At 45.2% G+C, this 20,687-nt stretch overlaps 1 protein-coding gene across 2 annotated transcripts in view; it reads right to left on the bottom strand.

Annotated features, from left to right (window-relative positions):
* TCFL5 (transcription factor like 5) overlaps window positions 1-20,687 on the bottom strand; it is a 480,737-nt gene that overhangs the window by 116,339 nt on the left and 343,711 nt on the right. For both annotated transcript variants that reach the window (XM_069243180.1, XM_069243179.1), the window contains exon 5: window positions 11,138-11,279. In XM_069243180.1, coding sequence (XP_069099281.1) covers window positions 11,138-11,279 — 142 coding nt within the window. The remainder of the gene's footprint in view (window positions 1-11,137; window positions 11,280-20,687) is intronic.

Genomic DNA, 20,687 nt, shown 5'->3' with positions numbered 1-20,687 from the left:
GTATGGAGAGATGTTTCGCTGGTATGGTTGGATTGAAGGGGAAAAAAAAAAACATACAAAGAATTACTGGTTCAATGAGAGAGAACTTTTAGAATTAATTTTGGATTCGTTATAGAATGACCAATTACTCTGAAGTTCTTGCGTAGTGAAAGCTTGTTTCTCACTAACTCTTCTGATGGACGTAATCGCAAGTAAGAAAGCCATCTTCCATGTGAGGAACTTTAGTTCAGCTCTATGAATAGGTTCAAAAGGGGATTTCATTAATTGTGAGAGAATAACGTTAAGATGCCATTCCGGTAGAGGCGCTGTTACTGGAGATAACTCATGCACTGCTTAAATAGTTGTGAGGAGCAAATATACTGTGTCTGACAATCGCCTATATCTGGAAATTGCTACTAAGTATATCTTTTCTGAAGATTTCTGAAGGCCAGATTTTGGTAGTGATAGCAGATATTGTAATATCTGTTGTGGAGAGGCTTCAAATGGGTGTAAGTCAATTTGCTGGCACCAGGAACAGAATCGTTTCCATTTCAATCTGTAAGTTTTGTTTTTGCAGATACCTTTAGAGAGTTTGTCTTTGCACTCTTGAGTGAGTTTCAGATGTCTGAATTCATAGAATTCAGGAGCCATGCGTGTCAATGTAGCGCCACTGGTTCTGCAATATCTGGCCCTGTTGCACTGATAGCGCCTCCCACAACTTTGAATGCTTCTAACGGTGTGGCTCCTGACATGAGGAGGAGTTCTGTGTACCAGAACTGTCTGGGCCACTTGGGAGCAATCAGGATTAGGTGAGTTTTCCACCTTCATTTTGGCGGGGACTTTGGGAATTAGCAGGAAGGGGGGTAAACCATATGTAGAAATCCTGGACCATTACATCGAAAAGGCATTCCCCTGTGACCCTGGAAGGGGGTATCGACTGGCGTAGAACTGGCATTTGACATTCATTTTAGTTGCAACAAAAAAAATCTAGTGTTGGTTTTCACCATAGTGTGACTATCTTGTCTAGTAGGGTTTTGTCAAGCTCCCATTTGTGAAAATAGTCTTTGGCCCTGCTGAGTGCATCCACTAGAAAATTGTATACTTTTGAGATGTGTTCTGCTTGAAAGGAGATGTTGCGATTTGTTAACCAGCGCCACAAATCATGGGCTTCTTGCAAGAGTGATAGATATTTCAAGTCTCCTTGTTTGCTCCTATAATACATGCTGGTCGTGTTGTTTGTCTGGACGAGCACAGAAGATGGAATAGTTTACCTGTAACTCCAGTTCTCTTGTAGGGGTATTTCCATGATAGCCATAAGCGTTGAATATTTCTGCCCCCTGCAGGGACCCCTGAGCACTTTTTAAAAATATCTTCTTAAGTGTTGATGGTTGCCTTCATTTAGGAAGATCTGCAAAGTCACTTAGGAATGTCAGTATGCAGCATAAAGGAAAGGCTACAGAGTCCAAAATTCTTTATCTTGTCTGCTTTCAAAAAGAGCAATATACTAAGGCACATGCGTTCAAATGCATGAAAAAGTTTAACATTTTTGCAGAAAAAATCCTTCACAAACCTTTTTGTAATGCAGAATAAGGATGAAGGAGTGCAGGGCAGAGTAGACCATAGGCTGCCATTATAAATGAAGAAAAAGGGGTGTGTGTCATTAACAGACAGACCTCCAGTATCCCCTCATGCCTAGAGTGAGGCAGTTACCTCAGTTATTTTTGTAGGCAGTCATCGCTGAGAGTCATGGTATACCTGAGATATTATTTTGTTTACTCCACCGGGGAAGAGGGAGGGTTGCTTATGACTAACATGGAAATACCCGTACGAGAGAACTGGAGTTACAGGTAAAAATCTATTCCTTCTCTCGTAGGGGATTTCCATGTATATAGTCATAAGCATTGACTAGAATAGCAAGCCCATCCCAGAAACAGCGGGGGAGAAGACAGAACAATACTACAATGCGCTATACCTCAAAGAGGTTTCTGGGAGAAGCTTGTCCTACTTGAGCATCTGTCCTGGCATCAGAGTCAAGACAGTAATGTTAAATGAACGTGTAGACAGACTTTGAGGTCACAGCCCTGCAGATATCTGCTAGGGGAACATTACTCAACAAGGCAGTCGTGGCAAACTTGCATCTGGTAGATTGCGCTCTTGGTCTGCCAGCTAGGGTTTTAACTAATTGGTATCAATAAAGAATACAAGAGACAATCCACCGAAAGATTGATTGTTTAGAGGTGGCCAGCCCGGTACGAACCAGTCCTTAAGTAATAAATTAGTGGGATTTTCTAATAGATTTGGTTTTATCTAAGTAGAATTTTAAAACCCTCTTTACGTCTAGAGAGTGCAGTGCCCTGTCAGTTGGAGTGGATGGGTTTTGAAAGAAAGTTGGCAAGGAAATCGTCTGGTTGACATGAAAGTCAGAAATAACCTTGGGTAAGAATTTAGGATGTGTTTGCATCACTACTTTGGAGGAGTGGAACACTGTGTAGGGCTCATGAGCACAGTGAGCCTGAAGCTCGATAATCCTGCGTGTTGATGTCACTGCAACAAGGAAAGCAGTTTTCAAAGTGAGGTGTTGGAGAGATGCTTTGTGCATGGGCTTAAATGTATGATGCATGAGGCGTGAAGGAACCACGTTCAGCTTCCATGGTTAAGAAGGATGCCTAAGTGGTGGAAAAACTTTTAGTCCCTCTAGAAAATCTTATGACTGGCAGCTTAAAGAAAGAGGTTTGTGAAGTACCTTTTCTGTACGCAGTCAGTGCTGCCAGATGGACTTTAATAGAGGAGAAATCAGACCAGATTTTGCTAAGTGTAACAAATATGGTAGGATGACATCTTCCTGGAAAGAAGTAGGGTCTATCTTCTTGGAGGAACACCAGATGCAAAATTTCACTATTTGGAGGCATATGCAGCTCGGGTGGAAGGCCGTTTTGCCTCTTTTAGAATTTCCATACAGTCCTGTGGAAGATGTAAGTGCCCATACTGTACTAGCTCAGGAGCCATGTTGCCAAACTTAAAGAGGAGAGGTTGGGGTGTCTCATCTGACTTCTATATTTCGTCAGGAGGTCTGGCCTGCAAGGAAGCCTGAGATGTGGTCGGAGCGACCAGTGAAGGAGGTCCAGGAACCAACATTGTCCCTGCGATTCTGGTGCAATGAGGATCATTCTGGCCAAGGTCATAGAGAGTTTGATTAGGTCTGTGGAATCAGGGGAATTGGTGGAAAGGTGTACAGAAATTTGTTGGACCAGTCTATCCACAGAGCATTCTCCAACGATTTTGAACGGTGAAACCTGGCGACGAAGCCGCATTTTCTGTTCACCGCTGTGGCGAAAAGGTCGATAGAAGGTGTGCCCCACAAATGGAATATATCTTGAACGATGTCTTCGTTCAGTACCCACTCGTGGTTCTCGTGCAGAACCCTGCTGAGGGCATCTGCTTGTACATTCTGAACGCCTGAAAAGTGAGTTGCTATTATCTTCATATTCCTGGCCAGGAGCCAGTGCCAAATCGTCTGGGCCTCTTGAGACAAGACTCTGGATTTGGTTCCCTTGTAATAAATGGTGGTTGTATTGTCTGTCTGGACAAGCAGGGTGTCAGTGTTGAACGAAGGGAGAAAAGCCTTGAGAGCTTGGTGAACTGCACGTAGTTCGAGGAGATAGATGTGGTAAGACTCCTCCCTCGGAGACCAGAGGCCTTGTATTTGTAGGTGATCCATCTGAGCTCCCCACCAGAGGAGAGAAGCACCCGTCACGATGGTCTGCGACAGAGCATGTGGACAAAAAGGCATTCCTTGTTGCAGATTGGTTGGAGAGCACCACCAACTGAGGGATTTGATTGCATGGGTGCATAGAATGATTCTGTCTTCCCAGTTTCCCGTCAGTTGGTTTAATTGGTCCTCCAGGAACCCCTGGAGAGGTCTCATGTGGAGAAGAGCGTTGGGAGTTAGGAAGATGCAAGAGGCCATGGAGCCTACAAGTGAGGAAACTGCATACTGTTGGGTGACGGATAGTCTTGAGCACGCAGCACTTCTGTAGTATGGATGAGCGTCATTCCTCCGAAGGACACATTTTTCCCTGCAGCGTGTCTATGGTAGCTCTCAAGTAGTGCAGTTTCTGGACAAGTGTTGCCGTGGACTTGAGAAAGTTGACGTGAAGACCTAGGCGATAAAGGAGATCACATGTCCATTTGAAGTGCTGTTGGACTTCTGGAAAGGTGGTTGCCTTGACAGGCTAGTCATCCAGATATGGGTAGACAAATATTCAGTGCTTTCGAAAAAGTGCTGCCACAACAGCCATGCACTTTGAGAAAGTTCTGGGTGCTAACTTGAGACCAAATGGAAGGACAGCTTATTGGTAGTGTTGTTTCCCCACCACAAATTGTAGAAACTTCTGATGTTTTTTCGCAATGGGGATATGAAAGTAGGCGTTGTGTAGATCGACTGAGCAAAGCCAGTCCCCTTGGTGAATCTGGGGATATATTTGGTGTAAGGCCAGCATCCTGAAGTTTTCCTTTTTGAACCATTTGTTGGCAACCTTCAGGTCTAGAATGGTTCTGAATTCCTTTTTGTCCTTTTTTTGGAACGAGAAAGTATCTTAAATAAATGTCTTTTCCCCTCTGGCTGAGGGAAACTGTTTTTATAGCTTTCTTTTCTAGCAATATGGAAACTTCCTACTTTAGGAGGTCAAGACGAGAAGTGGATGTCCTTGGCGGAATAGTTGGAGGTGGAGTGGAAAATCTGAGACAATACCCATCCTGCACAATGTTTAAGACCCAAGTGTCTGTTTTAATTCAGTGTGGATCCGGAAAATGGCATGTTCTGAATGCGCTGCTGAGCGTCTGGTTTCAGGAACGTTAGACGCAGCAAAGGCATGCCTCCTTAAGGATATTCCATGACCGCAAGGATGAGTCCACCGCTGCACTAATGATCAGGTTCCAGACCATGGCGCCTTCTTTTTCTACTCTCTTTGTCAGGAGGAGAGGTAGCAGACTGAGAAGTGGCGTGAGATTTGCGGGCCGCCAGAATCACCACTGAATCAGGTGGAGGGTCGAAGCGCAGAAACAAAGGGTCTTATTCCGGAGGACGATACTTTAATAGTCTGAAAGGAGGACACTGTTGTGGCCGGTGTAAGGAAGACTTCCATGGCGGGTTATAGGAGACCTGGCACCAGAGGAAGTAAAGGTCTTGAGGCCGTACGTTGTTGTAGTGTTTCTAAAATGACTGAAGTAGTTGGTGTTGGGGCAGCCATAGGAATGTTTAGCTTTGCTGCGCCTCAAACTAGAACTTTCTGAACTTCGTGGTAAAGTACGAAGTTGAGGTGAGTCGGATAGAGTGGGAGAATAGTCTCTGGTAGACGATGAGGAGTCTCCGTGGTAGCGTCGGAAAGAACGTGACCTTGATCTTTGTTGCGACGGGAGTGTCTTGATCTCGTTGTAGAACAGCCAGATGTATGATAGCTATGATGTGAATGGTGGCGCGATCTTGAGCGCAGTCTAGGAGCTGGAGTGGTGCTCAGTACTTGAGGCACCGGAAGTGGTGTAGGTGCCAGGAGCACAGGAGGAGCTGGCAATGGGGTAGGCAGACCTTGAGGTGGAGGATGCGGTGGAAGAGTTGCAGCCGGAGGAGGAGGAGAAGGAGATGAAGGAAGGAGAACCAGCAAAGGAGAAATGTCTCTGGAACACTGTGACTCCAATGAGGAATAGATCCTTCTCCTTTTAGAAGTTTTGTGTCCTCGACGTTGAGGGACTCTTCAATGTCGACCTCTCTCTCCGTCATCGATGTACCGACGTCGACCTAGACCTCAACGTCGGACTACGATGGCGACGTTTCCTTCATCTCGACGCCGAGCATCCGGAGTCCTCGACGTCATGCAGTCTATCGACGTCTTGCGGCCTATTGACATTGTGCGGTCTCTTGACATCCTTCAACAACGCTTGTGCGATGACGAGCCAGACTTCAACGGCGAACATGTCGACCAAAGGAGTTTTTTCCCAGAAAAATGCCTCTCAGACCTTCCACGTCCACTGGAGGCTGAGGGAAGAGATCTGGTGGAAGACTGACCTCCCCCTCGCTCAGAGGTCCCACTGGCTTCGCCTCTCTGCTTTCCCTTGAAGGCGAATCTTCTACCTGTGGTGCAGGGTACACCTGGAAAATGACCTGCAGATATTACATGAGGCAGAAAGGTGTGAAGAAGGTAGGCAGATGATACAGACATCATGAGAGCCTGATTTGGCCTTTTTTCTGCCACAACATGGGCATTTCCAGGGACAAATACTTGAAATCCTGTCAGATAAAGACACCATTCAAGAAAGAAAGTCAAAAGACGTCGAGTGAAAGAGTTGTTACTGATATTGTCACTCCATTTATGTGCAAAAAACCTAAAAAGATAGAGCTCAATGCTCCAAGGTCCTGTCAGCAGGAGCCAGAAAAAAGAACTGAGGTAACTGCCTCACCCTAGGCAGGATGGGATACTGGAGGGTCAGTCTGTTCTTAAGGACACAGTCTTCTTTTTCTTCATTTATAATGGCAACCTATAGGCTACACTGCCCTGCACTCCATCCTTATTCTGCATTACATTTTTTCTGCAAAACTGTTCAACTCTTTCATGCATTTGAACGCATGTGCCTTAGTATATTGCCCTTTCTGAAAGCAGACAAGATGAAGAATTTTGGACTCTGTAGCCTTTCCTTTAGGCTGCATACTGACATTCTTAAGTGACTTTGCAGGCCTTCCTGAAGTAAGGCGAACATCAACACTTAAGAAGATATTTTGAAAAAGTGCTCCGGGGTCCCCCCAGGCAGATGGAACTCTTCAACTCTTATGACTATACAAGGAAATCCCCTATGAGAGAACCTTGTATCCTTGGGAGAAAGTCTAGCAGTGTGAGGAAAATGACTGAGTTCCAAGCTTCTGATGTGTGGACCATTTCCTTTGGATTTGTTGGTCTTGGAGGTGGTCTCCCCAGCCGTCCTTTGACGCATCCGTCATAATGATGAAATTGGGAACCAATGGCAGATACGTAAGGCCTTGGGAAAGATGAGGTTGGTGGGACCACCATTCCAACATCTGTATCATTCTTGGTTTGATGGATATCAGATCTTCGAAGGTGCCTTGAGATTGATTCCATTGAGTTTGTAGTTTCTCTTGTAACGGTCTCACCTTGAGACGCACCACCAGGAAGAGGTTGAGTGCCGAAGAGCTCATGACCCAGGAGCGATTTGAACAATCTCACTGAAACATACTTCTTTCTTGATATTTTGCTGGCTAAGGCTGTTAGTCTCTTATTGTTTTTGCAAATGGTAGACTTTATTTTGGAGTGTGTCTAGAACAGCTCCTAGAAATGTCATCATCTGAGTAGGGGTAGTTAGGGATTTTCGTTTGTTGACTGTGAGACCCAGTTTGCGAAAAAATGTGAGGCGGGCTTTTGGGGCTTTGAGCGCTTGCTGTGGAGTTGAAGCTTTTAGCACTTTGTGAAGATGCGTGGAACTGATTTGAGCCCGAAAGGGAGAACTCAGCATTGATAATGGGTACCAGCTACTGTGAATCAGAGATACTTGCGAGGTCTGGGATGAATGGGAAAAGGAAAATATGCATCCTCCAGGTCTGGAGATGTCATTTAGTCTCTGCTGCTCAGTAAGTTTAGTATGTCGGAGAGAGTAATCATTATGAAAGATTGTTTGCAGAGATATTCGTTTAGTTGCCCAAGGTCTAGGAAAGTTCTCTAGTCCCCTGATTTTTTTGAGTTTATGATGAAAAAAAGGGAGTAGAATCCTTTTCCTCTCTGATCCACTGTGACCTTGGAAAAGCTTCCATATGGCTTATATTTTTAATAAGTGAAGATGAGGGAGGAGCGAACCCCTTGGTGGATTCTTTGGTGGTTTCTCAGTGAACTCCAAAGTATGACCATAAATGACTAGGTCCAATACCGATTGGTCTGTAGTGATGTTTTTCTAATAGTGGAGATGGTAGGAAATGTTTGCATCCACGTAGTGAGAATAAGGTGGTGTAGCTGGTACATGGGTTTGGACACTGTTTGCAACCTGTTTCTGTGGTCTGATGTGACTCTCCGGTGAGCTCCTTGCTTAGAGAAATCAGCCATGGTTGATTGGCAGTAAACTTGTGGTGGTCTATATTGAGGCTAAGGTTTTTTTTTTTAAATCTCTTTATTAATGTGGAGAACATAGTATTGCATACAGCTGAGCATCGAACGCTGCTTTTATTATCTATAATACTTAATCCAGTTTATGAGAAACAGAGTGAGGGGGGGAAGAAGAGTGAGAGAAGAAGGTAGAGCTATGCGTCCAGTGGTGTGGGATAACCTATTAGGAATTCCGAGTGAGGGTGACCAATCCTAGGATAATTATTGTATTGCGGAAGTGAACTTGATCGAGAGACTGAAGAGGGGGATGGTGGGGGGGGATAGCACCCATGAACAGGGCCAGTGAGGTGCCCTCCTTAGTGATGTAGTGTGCTGGTCCGTGGCGCGAGCATAAGGTTGATATTGCTGTGAGCGCTGGTATTTTTCCCCTTTATAGGTGGGGAAACCTCTGCCTTTGCGCTTCAAAAGGGCAAATTTCTATATTGCAAGGTTCTGATAGTCTTACCAGTATCTGTATCAGTTTTATTGGCAAGAAGCTCCTTGTCTATGTGCTTGCCAAAGAGTGTGTCCCCCATCATAAACCAGATCAAGTATCTTTGACTGAACTTTAAGTCAAAATGATGTGGCTTTGAGACAACCCTGGTGTTGCAGGGCAGCTACGCCTGCCAGTTGCCTGAAACCTGTGGCGGTTGTATCCATGGCAGTGTCATTAATTTCTGAAGAGGCACTTTTGCCTTTCTGGAGAAATGCTCTTGCCCCCTGTCTTCGATCTTCCGGAATCAGGTCTAGCATTTCCTGGATGTCAGACCACCACTGCGTGTCACAGCGTGCCAGAATAGCTAAAGAATTGGCAGCTCTGACTGTGATGGCTGACATGAGGGAAGATCTTTTGCCTATTGGGTCAAGGCAGTGTCCATCTCTATCTGGTGGCACTGATATTGGGGCGGATGTATTTTTAGATCTTCTCTGCGTCGCGTGGGAGTTTACGGAGTCTGGTCTGGGATGCCCTGTCCAGCATGCTGGAGAATCATCTGGCGCTCTGTATTACTTGTCAATGCGGGGTAAGACCACTGCCATCGTAGCAGGGTTTTTCATTATTTTATACCCTCCTGCCAAATGTGTCAATAAAAGGTACTGACCGGACTGATTTCCGTTCCCGGTCTTTGAAATTGCATAAGAAACAGTTGGATTGCTTGACTGCTATAGGAAAGTGAAATATTTCTGTTGCCCTTTCCACAATGTTATGAAACCCTTTAATGTCCCCTGGAGGAGAGTCAACAGGCTGATGTTGCAGTGGAGATGGGGTGGGAATAATATAGTCTTCCCAATCATCCGGATGTGTTGGATGTTCATGGATCATGCATTCCTCTCTGTCATTGTCTTCCGAAGTCGAAGGGTTATCCCTAGGTGGTGGAACTATATCTGACAGAGATGTCATTCTAGGGCTAGTCGATGGTGGGATGGTTAGCGGAGAAGAAGGGAAAGGCTGTGGCAGTGTTGATGGTGGTGCATCTGGCTGTGTAGGAAAACACTGTCTGTAATCGCATAACCTGAAGGTCCTGAACCAAGGAGCGAGGCATAAAAAAAGTCATAATGTTTGTGCTGTGTCTCAGAATAATATTTAAAAAACTCTCCAGGCGTTTCTGTGTAGAGGGCTGGTTATAGTAATCCTCAAAGCCATGGCTTTTGGTCGCCCTCATAGTATTCTTCATCCTCTTCCTGATATTTTACTGGAGATCCAAGGCTCTGTAGGCTGGTCCGAACGGGCCCTGATCATCTGAATCTTCCATGTCTAAAAGATGGCTTGGAATCAGAGGTGATATACTGGTGGAATATGGAAGTCCAGGCTTCACAAATGTTTTTTAAAATGTTATCTTCGTCAACGGTGTTGTCAATGGCATGTGAGTGAACAGTAAAGTTGACGTTGACGGGGCCATCGTTGACAAGGTCTTTGTTAATGGAGATGTTGACGTAGCAATAACTGAGGTCTTCGATGGAGGAGTCTTCGTCAGTGGGGCTGACGTCAGTGGGGGTGTAACGTTGCCCTTCATCTCCATAGCCTTCGTCGACGAGATGGGAACATCAATGGCAGTTGCGTCGTTGTAAGTGCGATAGACTACCTCGCTGGCGAGATGGTGGTGACAGTTGTCGCTGACGATGTTACAGTCGACAGTGATATTCTCGCCAACGGGATTTTGAAAGGAATTTTTTTTCCCGGTTGTCGACGAGTCTGTCTGAGGCATATCTTTTTGTGGAGTAGTAGGAGCAGATTAAATTGCCTCTGAGGAGAAATTTTTTGTTTCTCTTTTTTCTTGAATTCCCTCACTTGATGATGTTTTGAGGGATTTTCTCCTCTCATCAGAAGGGCATTCTGGAGATCTGGCTCTCTTTTGTGACTATGGTGAAGAGTCACTATCTTCTTCTGAAGATGTATTTAGGGCTTTAGTCTTTTGCAGCCACAATAATAATCTGCCTTCTCTATCCTTTAGCGTCTTGGTAGAAAAAGTGCAACCAATCTTGTACCGCTTTGACTTATGGTCAGGGTAAAGGCAGTAAGTACAGTTCTTACGTGGATCATCCACATTAACTCTTTTTTCACAGGTCTTGCAGGGACTAAAGCGGCCTTTAGATCCAGACAGTAAATATAGATACAAATACAATTCCTTGTTTGAAGTAGAAGAAAAAAAACTGAGCACAGCTCAGGGAGACTTCCTTCACACTCAACATCTGGTGAAAATCTGAGAGACGGAGCCTCTCTTGGGAGTGTTCTAGAGGGTGCTGGTGCCTGGTCATAGTTCAAGTTTAGTCCGGTTTTTAAAAAGGACATAGATAGGCTAGTGAAAACAGGCCCTACTGCTATTATAGCCTATGGTGTTTGTTGCATACTGCTTTCCTAAGGTACCATGGGACTTTCAAGGACTGGGAATGATTCAAGCATATGAATCTATGAAAAATCCAATATTGGATAACAGAAAGTGCCCTTTTGCGATTTCTTAGGGTGATCTATGTTGATAAATTTCGCTTAGAACTCTGATTATGACACTGCTTTATGAAGTCACCTTTTTCAATGAATCACCATGCTTCTCCTGAATATACTTCAGAAATGCTGTAGTCCACTGTAAGGTTGTTGCTTTATCAGTCTCAGCATTGCAGAAAGGAACTAAAAGATTTAACTCATCGCAACAAATTCGAATTCTGCGCCTGCAATCATAAATGATTACAATTAAGAAGGACCCTCTCATTAGGATGTACTTATGGTATAGCTTTTTGGGAACATGTATCCAACGCACAAGAAAACTGTCATGACAAAATTTCAAGGTTGTAGCACAAAATAAATACTAACAATTTGAATTCAATTGAAACATCTGTTCTGTTAGCATACTCCTTAAGGATGCATAAGATAGCTAAGTGCTGACAGCTGTTCGAAGCATGATGGTCACATGTTTGACCGGGCAAGGGAATCAGCTTTCCATCCTTTTAACATGCTTAAATTGGACAGAACACAGGTAAGTCCAAATAAGGAAATGTTACTTACCTGTGACATGTTGTTTAGTAGATGAAGGGTCCATAGGCACACAAGAATATAATACTTCTGCAACACCAGAACGAAGCAGTGAAACATTTTAGAATGGACCCTCTGAGTTTAAATGTATTTTAAATTAAAATAAAAAACAAATGAATCAAGATAAGTTATACAAGATCACTCAGATGGAAGACACTGTATGCTAAATTGTAATTTCAGTGGCCTATTGACAACGTTAAATTTACACACAAGAAAATTTACACTTGTGAAATTACTCTGACGCTTTGTAGTAAATTCACTACTTTAAGCTGGAAGCCATTTATTAGAGTACATTTACTACAAAGTGAAGACTTACATGTTCCCACCCCTCGAATGGGCCTAATTTACTAGTGTACAGTCACTACTTGTAACTTTTCACACTTAGGCAGAGATAGCCCTATGGCAAAGTATTAGGGAAATTGTAAAAGAAAAAATGTATCAAACGTAAAAAGAGGATACTAGAAGTATTTTAATGTTAAATATTTATGTAAACTAATTCTATATATTTAGTTTTAATGAAGAATAAAAAAAAAATGCTACATAACTATTAACTTATTATTGAAATATTCAATTAATTTAAATATATTAAATTTTAATTCTTCTGAGAGATTTATTTTACAAAATACCTAGAGTCAAATATTTATTAATATTAAGAATGTCTAAAAGTTAAGTATAAAGTTAATTTAAATTAACACAATTACTCTTAAAAAAATTTTTGTTTTTAAATTAAAAGCACGTTTTTAAAATAGTAAAGCAATGAATAGCCCCACCCACGTGTGAGGACCACGGAGCAGTTTTTCATAGTATATTTTCTTAAGTGTAGATAGATGTTTTCCTTTCTTCTGGAAGGCCTGCAGTCACTTTAGAGAAAGAAAAAAAAACAAACCACTTTTCACAGCCTACAGGAACAGGCTGCAATGGCCCAATTATTCAGACTGTAATTAAAAAAGGGCCATGAAAATCATATATATGTATAATTTAAAGCTAATCTTTTGAGAAAACAGCTTAAATCTCTTTCACAAACCCTTTATGGTAAAAGCAAAGAGATGAAGGATAGCAGGACAGTGTAGCCCCATTGCTGTCATTATTTAAGTTTAAACAGAATCTGTGCCTTAAAGACCCTAGGGACCCCCAGTATCCCATCATGCCCTGCAAGTGGCAGTTGCTTCAGTTCTTTTGAGGCGATGCGTGACTGATGGGTAGGTCCTATGAATACTTCCGTCATCTCCACTGGGGAGGTGGGAGAGTTGCTTATAACTTCAATGGAGATCCCCTAGGAGAGAACTGGGATTACAGGTAAGAAATCGTTCCTTTTCTCTTAGAGGATCTCCATTGTAGGAAAGTCACTCTTTTTGGCATGGTTACCCACACTTTTTGCCAGTTACTCAGTGTGGGTGTGGTTAGACTGTTTTCACTGGGATCTTGCTAAGCAGGACCCCAGTAATTGTGCTCTCTCCTCTAAATGTGGTTGCTTTGGTACCCTTTAAACCCCACAATTGGCATACTGGTGTACCCCTGTAAGACCCTAGTATATGGTACTCAGGTACCCAGGGCACAAGTACACCAGGGGTCCCCCATGGGCTGCAGCATGTATTATGCCACCGATGGGAGCCAATGCAAACTGTCTGCAGGCCTGCCATTGCAGCCTGTGTGAAAATGTGCATGCAGCCTTTCACTGCTGATCACTTCACCACATCACTAAGTCCTCCCTTTGGTAGGCCCTCCTAGCCCAGAGGGCAGTGTGCAGGTCCCTGTGTGTGAGGGCACCACTGTATGAGCAGAGGTGCCCCTATAAACTCCAGTTCCAATGCACTGGACTTTGTAAGTACAGGGAACCCATTTTACCAATGTAATGGTCACAGGTCACTCACAACTTGTCACATATGTCGGAAGAAAATAAGTTACTTACCTGTAACTATAGTTCTCGAGTATTGGAATCTTTCATAGATTCACAATTCACATGCTTGACTCATTCCCCGTCGTCGAGGTGGGAGTCCCCGGTACCTTAAAAAAGACAATTTCCCAAAGACATAACATCTATAACAAACAATTCTCTTCATTTTAGCAACCCATCCAATTCTTTATGTAAAAAGGATCAAACCTGAACCTCAGCCAATCAGAGAGTACCACCTTTTAGAACCCTCCTGAGAGAAGCTCCAGCACCTCAGATTTTATAAGCACTAGTGCACCAATCGACGATTAAACATATGATATGCAAAGGTGAGCTCCCCCAGGGAGGCGGGTGGGTTGCATGTGAATCTATGAAAGATTCCAATACTGGAGAACTATAGTTACAGGTAAGTAACTTATTTTCTTACTCCAGTATTGGAACTTTCATAGATTCACATGCTTGAATCAGACTAAAAAGCAGTATTAAGAGCACATTGCATTAAACGTACATCCAAAACCCCTCAATCAGAGATTGTCGAGCTGTTCTTAATAGCATGAAAACATTATACTCCGTATATATAATATCCTATAGTTTCACAGACATTTATATATATATATATATATATATATATATATATATATATAATGGTATAAGGAATATATGCAAATACAACAAAGCAAACTTAAAGCCATGCAATGTGCGAAGAAGAAAAAAAGGATGGAGGGAGGTAATGTGAGCTCACCGTTACTGGAACAGATGTCGCAGGACCGCCTGACCTACCGCTGCATCTCCCTTGTGAATGGCATCCATACAATAGTGTCTCGTAAACGTGTGAGTCGTCTTCCAGGTGGCTGCTCTGCAAATGTCCTGCAGGGGTACACCTTCAAACAGCGCTGATGCAGTTCTCGTAGAATGCGCCCTTACTGAGGACTGTAAAGGCTTTTCAGCTGCTTGGTGGCAAAAGTTTATAGCCGCTACTATCCATCTGGCTATACTTCTCTTAGAAAGGGCCTGTCCTTTCCTAGGGGCACTATGGGGGTCATTACAACCCTGGCAGTCTTTGACCGCCAGGGCTGCTTTGACGGAAGCACTGCCAACAGCCTGACGAGGCTTCCTGGAGAATTACGACCGCGGCGGAAGCGCCGCGGTCGCACCGCCGGGACCGGCGGTTTCCCGCCACTTTAGTCCCGGCGGTTCAAGGGATTACGAGTCCCCCTCCAGCCAGCCTTTTCATGGCGGTTTGAACCGTCATGAAAAGGCTGGCAGAAAGGGGAGTCGCGGGGCCCCTGCACTGCCCATGCCACTGGCCCCCTGCCAGGGCCCCATGCAGCTTTTCACTGTCTGCAAAAGCGCGACGGGTGCAACTGCACTCGTCGCACAGCCGCAACACCGCTGGCTCCATTTGGAGCCGGCTCCCGTGTTGCGGCTGAGATCTCCACTGGGCCGGCGGGGATCTCCAAATAGGCCCCACAGGAGTGCGGCCGCATTGGCGGCCGCCCAGTGGTTTCAACTTGGCAGGCGGCGGTTGCCGCCCGCCAAGGTTGAAATGAGGGCCTATATGCCACAAAAAATTGAGTAGACCTTCTAAAACTCTTGGTTCTTTCCAAGTAAAACTTGAGGTTCCTTTTGATGTCCAACGAATGGAGAACTCTCTCCGCCGGAGACGTTGGGTTCGGAAAGAAAGATTTTAGAACCACTGGTTGGTTAATATGAAAGTCTGATGGCAACTTTAGTACAAACTTGGGGTTCGTACGAAGTAGGACTATCTTGTTTAAATTGGAGGAAAGGCTACTGAATAGTCAACGCCTGGATCTCACTGACCCGCCTGGAAGAAGTAAGGGCTAGAAGTAGAGCCACTTTCCACGATAAATGCTTCAGATCCGCTCTGTGTATAGGTTCAAATGGGTGCTCCATAAGCTGAGAGAGAACCGTGTTGACTTGCCAAGACCGTGGAGGAGGCCTTACTGGCGGAAAAACTCGAAAGAGCCCTTTGAGAAACTGCTTAATTAATCTAGGTGACCACAGAGATGGAGCCGTCGGCGAACGTCTGTAGTGAGATATCGCTGCCAAATGCACCTTAATGGATACATGTGCCAAGCCTGTAGATGCCAGATGGAGGAGATAGGGTAGTATTCGCTCCAGCGGAGCTAATAGTGGGTCAATGTGCTCTTTCTGACACCACAAACAAAATCTCTTCCATTTCAATGAGTACGATTTGTTGGTGCTTTCTGCTCTGGCCTTTGCCAAAATATCCCGACACTCAGGGCGAATGTCTAAATGGGCGAACTCATTGTGTTCAGGAGCCAGGCCGATAACTTGAGTGATCTGGGGTCTGGGTGTAAAATCTGGCCCTCGTTCCTCGTCAAGAGCTGTGGCGACACTTTCAGCGGAATGTGAGGCGCCTCTGAGAACAGGAGTAGCTCGGAGAACCAATGTTGGCGAGGCCAAAATGGAGCTATCAGGATGAGTCTGCAATGTTCCCGTTTGATCTTTGAAAGCACCCTTGATATCAGAGGAATGGGTGGAAAAACGTAGGCAAATATTCCGCACCATGCCATCAAAAACGCATTCCCGCAAGAGCCCGGATGGTAAACCAAACTTGCGTAATAGCGGCATTTGGTGTTGTGCGGGGTTGCAAACAGATCTAGTTTGGGTTTCCCCCACCTTCTGAAGACCTGGTCGAGCACGTCCTGATTCAATTCCCATTCGTGACAGAAGGAAGTCAGTCTGCTGAGGGTGTCTGCTGTCTCATTCTGCCTTCCTGGTAGATGTTCTGCTCGTAGACGGATACCATTGCGAATGGCCCAATCCCAAATCGTCTTCGATTCCCGAGACAAGAGGAGAGATTTTATTCCCCCTTGTTTGTTTAAATAATGCATCGCTGCAGTATTGTCGGTCCTTATGAGAACTGTTGTGTGCTCTATCCTTGGAAGAAAAGTCTGTAGGGCCAAGAAGATCCCTCTCAACTCTAGAAAGTTGATATGATACTTTTGGAAGGAGTTGCTCCACTTCCCACTGATTTGAAGATCCTGAAGATGTGCTCCCCACCCCTCTAGGGAGGCGTCCTTCGTGATGACCAATGGAGGCCGAGGTGGTAGGAAAGGAAGACCTACTAGGAGGTTCCGCTGACTTTTCCACCAGTGGAGAACCTGGACCATTCGAGGAGTCACAATGATCAGATCGTCAAACGAGTTGTCTCTCTGTGTCCACTGGAGATCTAATTCCTCCTGCAGGGAACACATTCTTAGGCGACAAAATGGGACTAACTGCATGCAAGAAGACATCATCCCCAGAAGCGATTTGTAAGTGCCTACAGAAAGAGACTTTTTTCTTTGCACTCTGCTTGCCAAGGAAACGGGTTTTGCTTTTCTCTCCATCGACGGGAAAGCTCAGTCTCTGATGGTGTCAAAATTTGCTCTTAGGAAGGTTGTTACCCTTGTGTTTGACTTGTGATTCAGAGTGAGACCCAGCTCACCGAATAATGCTATGCAAGCCGATGAGTCGTGAGCTGCTTGAGATGACCGCGCCTTGATGAGCCAATCGTCTAAGCAGGGAAAAATTAGCATTTTCTTCTTTCTTAGGAAAGCCACCACCAGAGCGAAGCACTTTGTAAAGATCCTGGGGGTGGACTTCAAGCCGAATGGAAGGACTTTCAATTGGAAATGGCTGCCGGCTACCACGAAACGAAGATACTTCCTGTGGGCAAGTGAAATTGGAATATGAAAGTATGCGTCCTGCAGATCCAGACGCGTCATATAATCTCCATGGTTGATGCGGAGAAGAATATCTTGCAATGTGACCATGCGAAAGGTTTGGCGTTTGAGGTACTTGTTTAGGCCCCTGAGATCTAGAATGTGACGCCAAGATTCCCAGTTTTTGCGTATCAGGAAGAAGCTGGAGTAAAAACCTTTGCCTTTCTCCGAAGAAGGAACTTCTCTATTGCTCCCTTTCTGAGCATGGTCACAACCTCCAGCCGGAGTTGTTTTAGATGCTTCTGCACGAAGGTATGAGGAGGGCAAGAAGGTGGGTGTTGAACAAACTCCTAAGTATGGCCAAATCAAACAATGTTTAAGACCCACTGGTCTGATGTAATTTGCTCCCACTTCTTGTAGAAGTGTGATATCCTTCCTCCTATCTTCCTGCTCTGTGGCAAGGCTGTAGCCAGAGCCTGAAAGTTGTCATTGATGTCTGGCTGCTTCTTTACCCTGACGCGGTCTCCCCCTAGGAGGGGGGGTCTGGAATATGACACCTGAGGTGGTTGCCTTTGGGTATACTGAGGCCGAAACTGCTGTGTAGTATAGGAGGGATAACAAAAACTCTGATAACCCCCACAATATGTCGAGACTCCCCGACCTCTGGAAGCACAAAAAGGAACTTTCGTAAATTGAAGTGTCCCTAAGGACCTTGCAGTGTCTGTATCTGTTTTTATAGCCTGCAAGGCTTCATCCACATGCTTGCCGAACAATGCTTCTCCATCAAAAGGGAGGTCCAACACTTTGTTCTGAACCTCTGGACGGAAGGATGTTGCTCTTAACCAACCCTGACGCCGCAGCATTGCTCCGCCAGCTAGTTGCCGAAAAGCTGTTGTTGCAATATCCATAGTCAATCACCTCAGTCGAGGTGTGCTCACCCTCCAAGAGGATCTTCTTTACTTTCGCCTTAGAGTCTTCCGAGACGTGATCTAGATACGAGGCAGTTTCAGCCCACAGCTGTCTGTCATACCTCTCCAGGATTGCCAACGAATTTGCTGCCCTCACTATGAGGCCAGACATGGAAGAGAAACGCTTCCCAATGTTGTCTAGTCTTCTACCCTCTTTGTCCGGAGGAGCTGAAAGTGGCGTTGATGGATTTTTAGAACGCCTCTGCGCTGCCTGGGTTATAACGGAGTCCGGTTTCGGGTGACTAACAAGACACACTGGGGCGTCCTCTGGGGCCTTCTACTTTTTGTCCAACCTGGGCAAGACTGCAGTTACCGTAGCTGGATTTCTCATTAATTTGAGACCTTCCTCCCAGATATATCCAACTATAGGTATGGAGCGAACACTCCTGATACGGCTCCTTGAAGTCGTATAAAAAACAATCCATCTGTCTGGATGGCATGGGTATCCCAAATCTCTTTGCCGCCCTCTCAAGCAAATTATGGATACCCCAATATCTCCAGGGGGAGAATCCACAGGGGTAGGCGACGGAGAAGGGGGTGTCGGCAATATATACAATTGTCCCAATCCAAGTTGTCCTGCAATTCCTCTTCCTCTCTCTTCATCCGAAGAGTCCGTAACCTGCATAAAGGACCTTTGTGGGGTACTTCTGGCCGATCTAGGGATGCTCTAGGTTGTGGCACTGGAGTGGCAGGTATGGATGGAGAAGGCACCGTCTGAATGTCCGGCTGTGGCACTGACGGAAATCTCCTTTTGTAATCTGACAACATAGACCAGATATAAGGGAAAACCATCTCTTCTGGAATATAAGTCTGTTGCTGCTGAGGAGAATAATATTGCTGATAATATTCTTCATCTTCCTCTTGGCACTTTACATGAAGCTGCGAAGGGCTATGGGCTGCCCCGAACGGCCCATCATCTGAATCTTCTTCTAGAAGATGAGTCGGGATCATCAGATTAATCTTACTTGGGGATGTAGCCCCTGGAGTAATATTTCCTCTTCCAGACGCAGACTGCATTTTCTTCTTCTTCGTCAACAGTGTCGTCTCCTGCAGTCCAAGTGCTCCCGTCGACCGTGTCGTCGACGACAGTGTAGATGAAGGGATCCTCACCGTCGACAGTGTTGTCGATGGAGTTATCGGGACCGTCATCTTCGACGGTCTCGATTTTGTTACCGTCGTCGTGCACGTCGCCGAGGAGGAAGAAGTCACCATCGCCAGACAGGTTACCGTCATCGTCGTCACCGCCGATGTAGCTGCCGTGTACGTTCTCGTCGACGACGATTACATCATCGACAGTGGAATCGTTGTCAATGGTCTATCTTCAGAGGCTGAAGTAGGCTTTCTAAATGTCGTCAACACCTTTGGAGGGGGTGTAGAAGGCTCTGAGGAGGATTCTGGGACCTCCTTCGATGTTGAAGGCAGATTGCTGGATTTAGATGAGGATCCTTTTTCCTGAGGTGAAGATGAGACTGCAGCCTTCATCAGACCCCTGTGAGGTCTTTTTAAAAGTCTTTGAGGGTCGTCTTGAACCCTTTTCAGATTGAGGTGATCTATGCCTCTTGTGACTTCCTAGAAGACCACGAAGACTCCTCACTGTCAGAATCTGAGACAGGGTTTTTTCTTGTTTTAAGCTTTTGGAGCCATATCAACAGCATCCCCTCTCAATCTTTCAAAGTCTTTGATGAAAAGGTATGACATACCTTACAATCAGCAACAGAGTGTTCAGGGTAGAGGCATTATATACCCTGTGTATGAGGGTCTTCTGAATGGAGCTTTTTCTTCCCACAAGTGCTGCAGGTTCTAAAGAGACTTTTCCTCTCCCTGTCCAACATCCTGCTGGTATAACAGGCTCCAGAAGGTAGAAGTGTAAATCAGAGACACCCAATTAGCAAAAGGAATTCAGATATATTGAGAAAATCTTCTCTCACAAGAACAAACTGAGCGGAGGCCAGAGGAGACTCCCTAGCACGACGTGCGGTAGAAAATCTGAGGTGCTGGAGCTTCTCTCAGGAGGGTTCTAAAGGGTGGTACTCTCTGATTGGCTGAGGTTCAAGTTTGGTCCTTTTTACATAAAGACTTGGTTGGGTTGCTAAAATGAAGAGAATTTGTTTGTTATAGAGGTTATGTCTTTGGGACATTGTCTTTAAGGTACCGGGGACTCCCATCTCGACGACGGGGAATGATTCAAGCATGTGAATCTATGAAAGTTCCAATACTGGAGCAATTATACCCAAATATTAATGCCAGCATTGGTGGCATGATTCCATGCACTCTTGTGGCTCAGAGGATTCCCCCAGTATTGCTCTCACTAGTCTTTCAGGAGTCACTCCCCTGCATCTGCAGGCACCAACTGCAACGAAGACCGGCTGCGTGGATCTGCTCTCCTCCGGGACTGTGTGGATCCTGCATCACAGGTGATGGTCTGGAGTGGTCCCATGGGTCCTCTCTACCTGCTGTCCAATTTGGGAGACAGTAAGCCCTTGCCTCTCCTTGCTG

Source organism: Pleurodeles waltl, chromosome 7, assembly GCF_031143425.1.
Source record: "Pleurodeles waltl isolate 20211129_DDA chromosome 7, aPleWal1.hap1.20221129, whole genome shotgun sequence".
Taxonomy (NCBI): Eukaryota; Metazoa; Chordata; class Amphibia; order Caudata; family Salamandridae; genus Pleurodeles; species Pleurodeles waltl.
The sequence above is the reverse complement of the archived record's forward strand: the minus strand, read 5'-3'. Positions and strand labels throughout refer to the sequence as shown.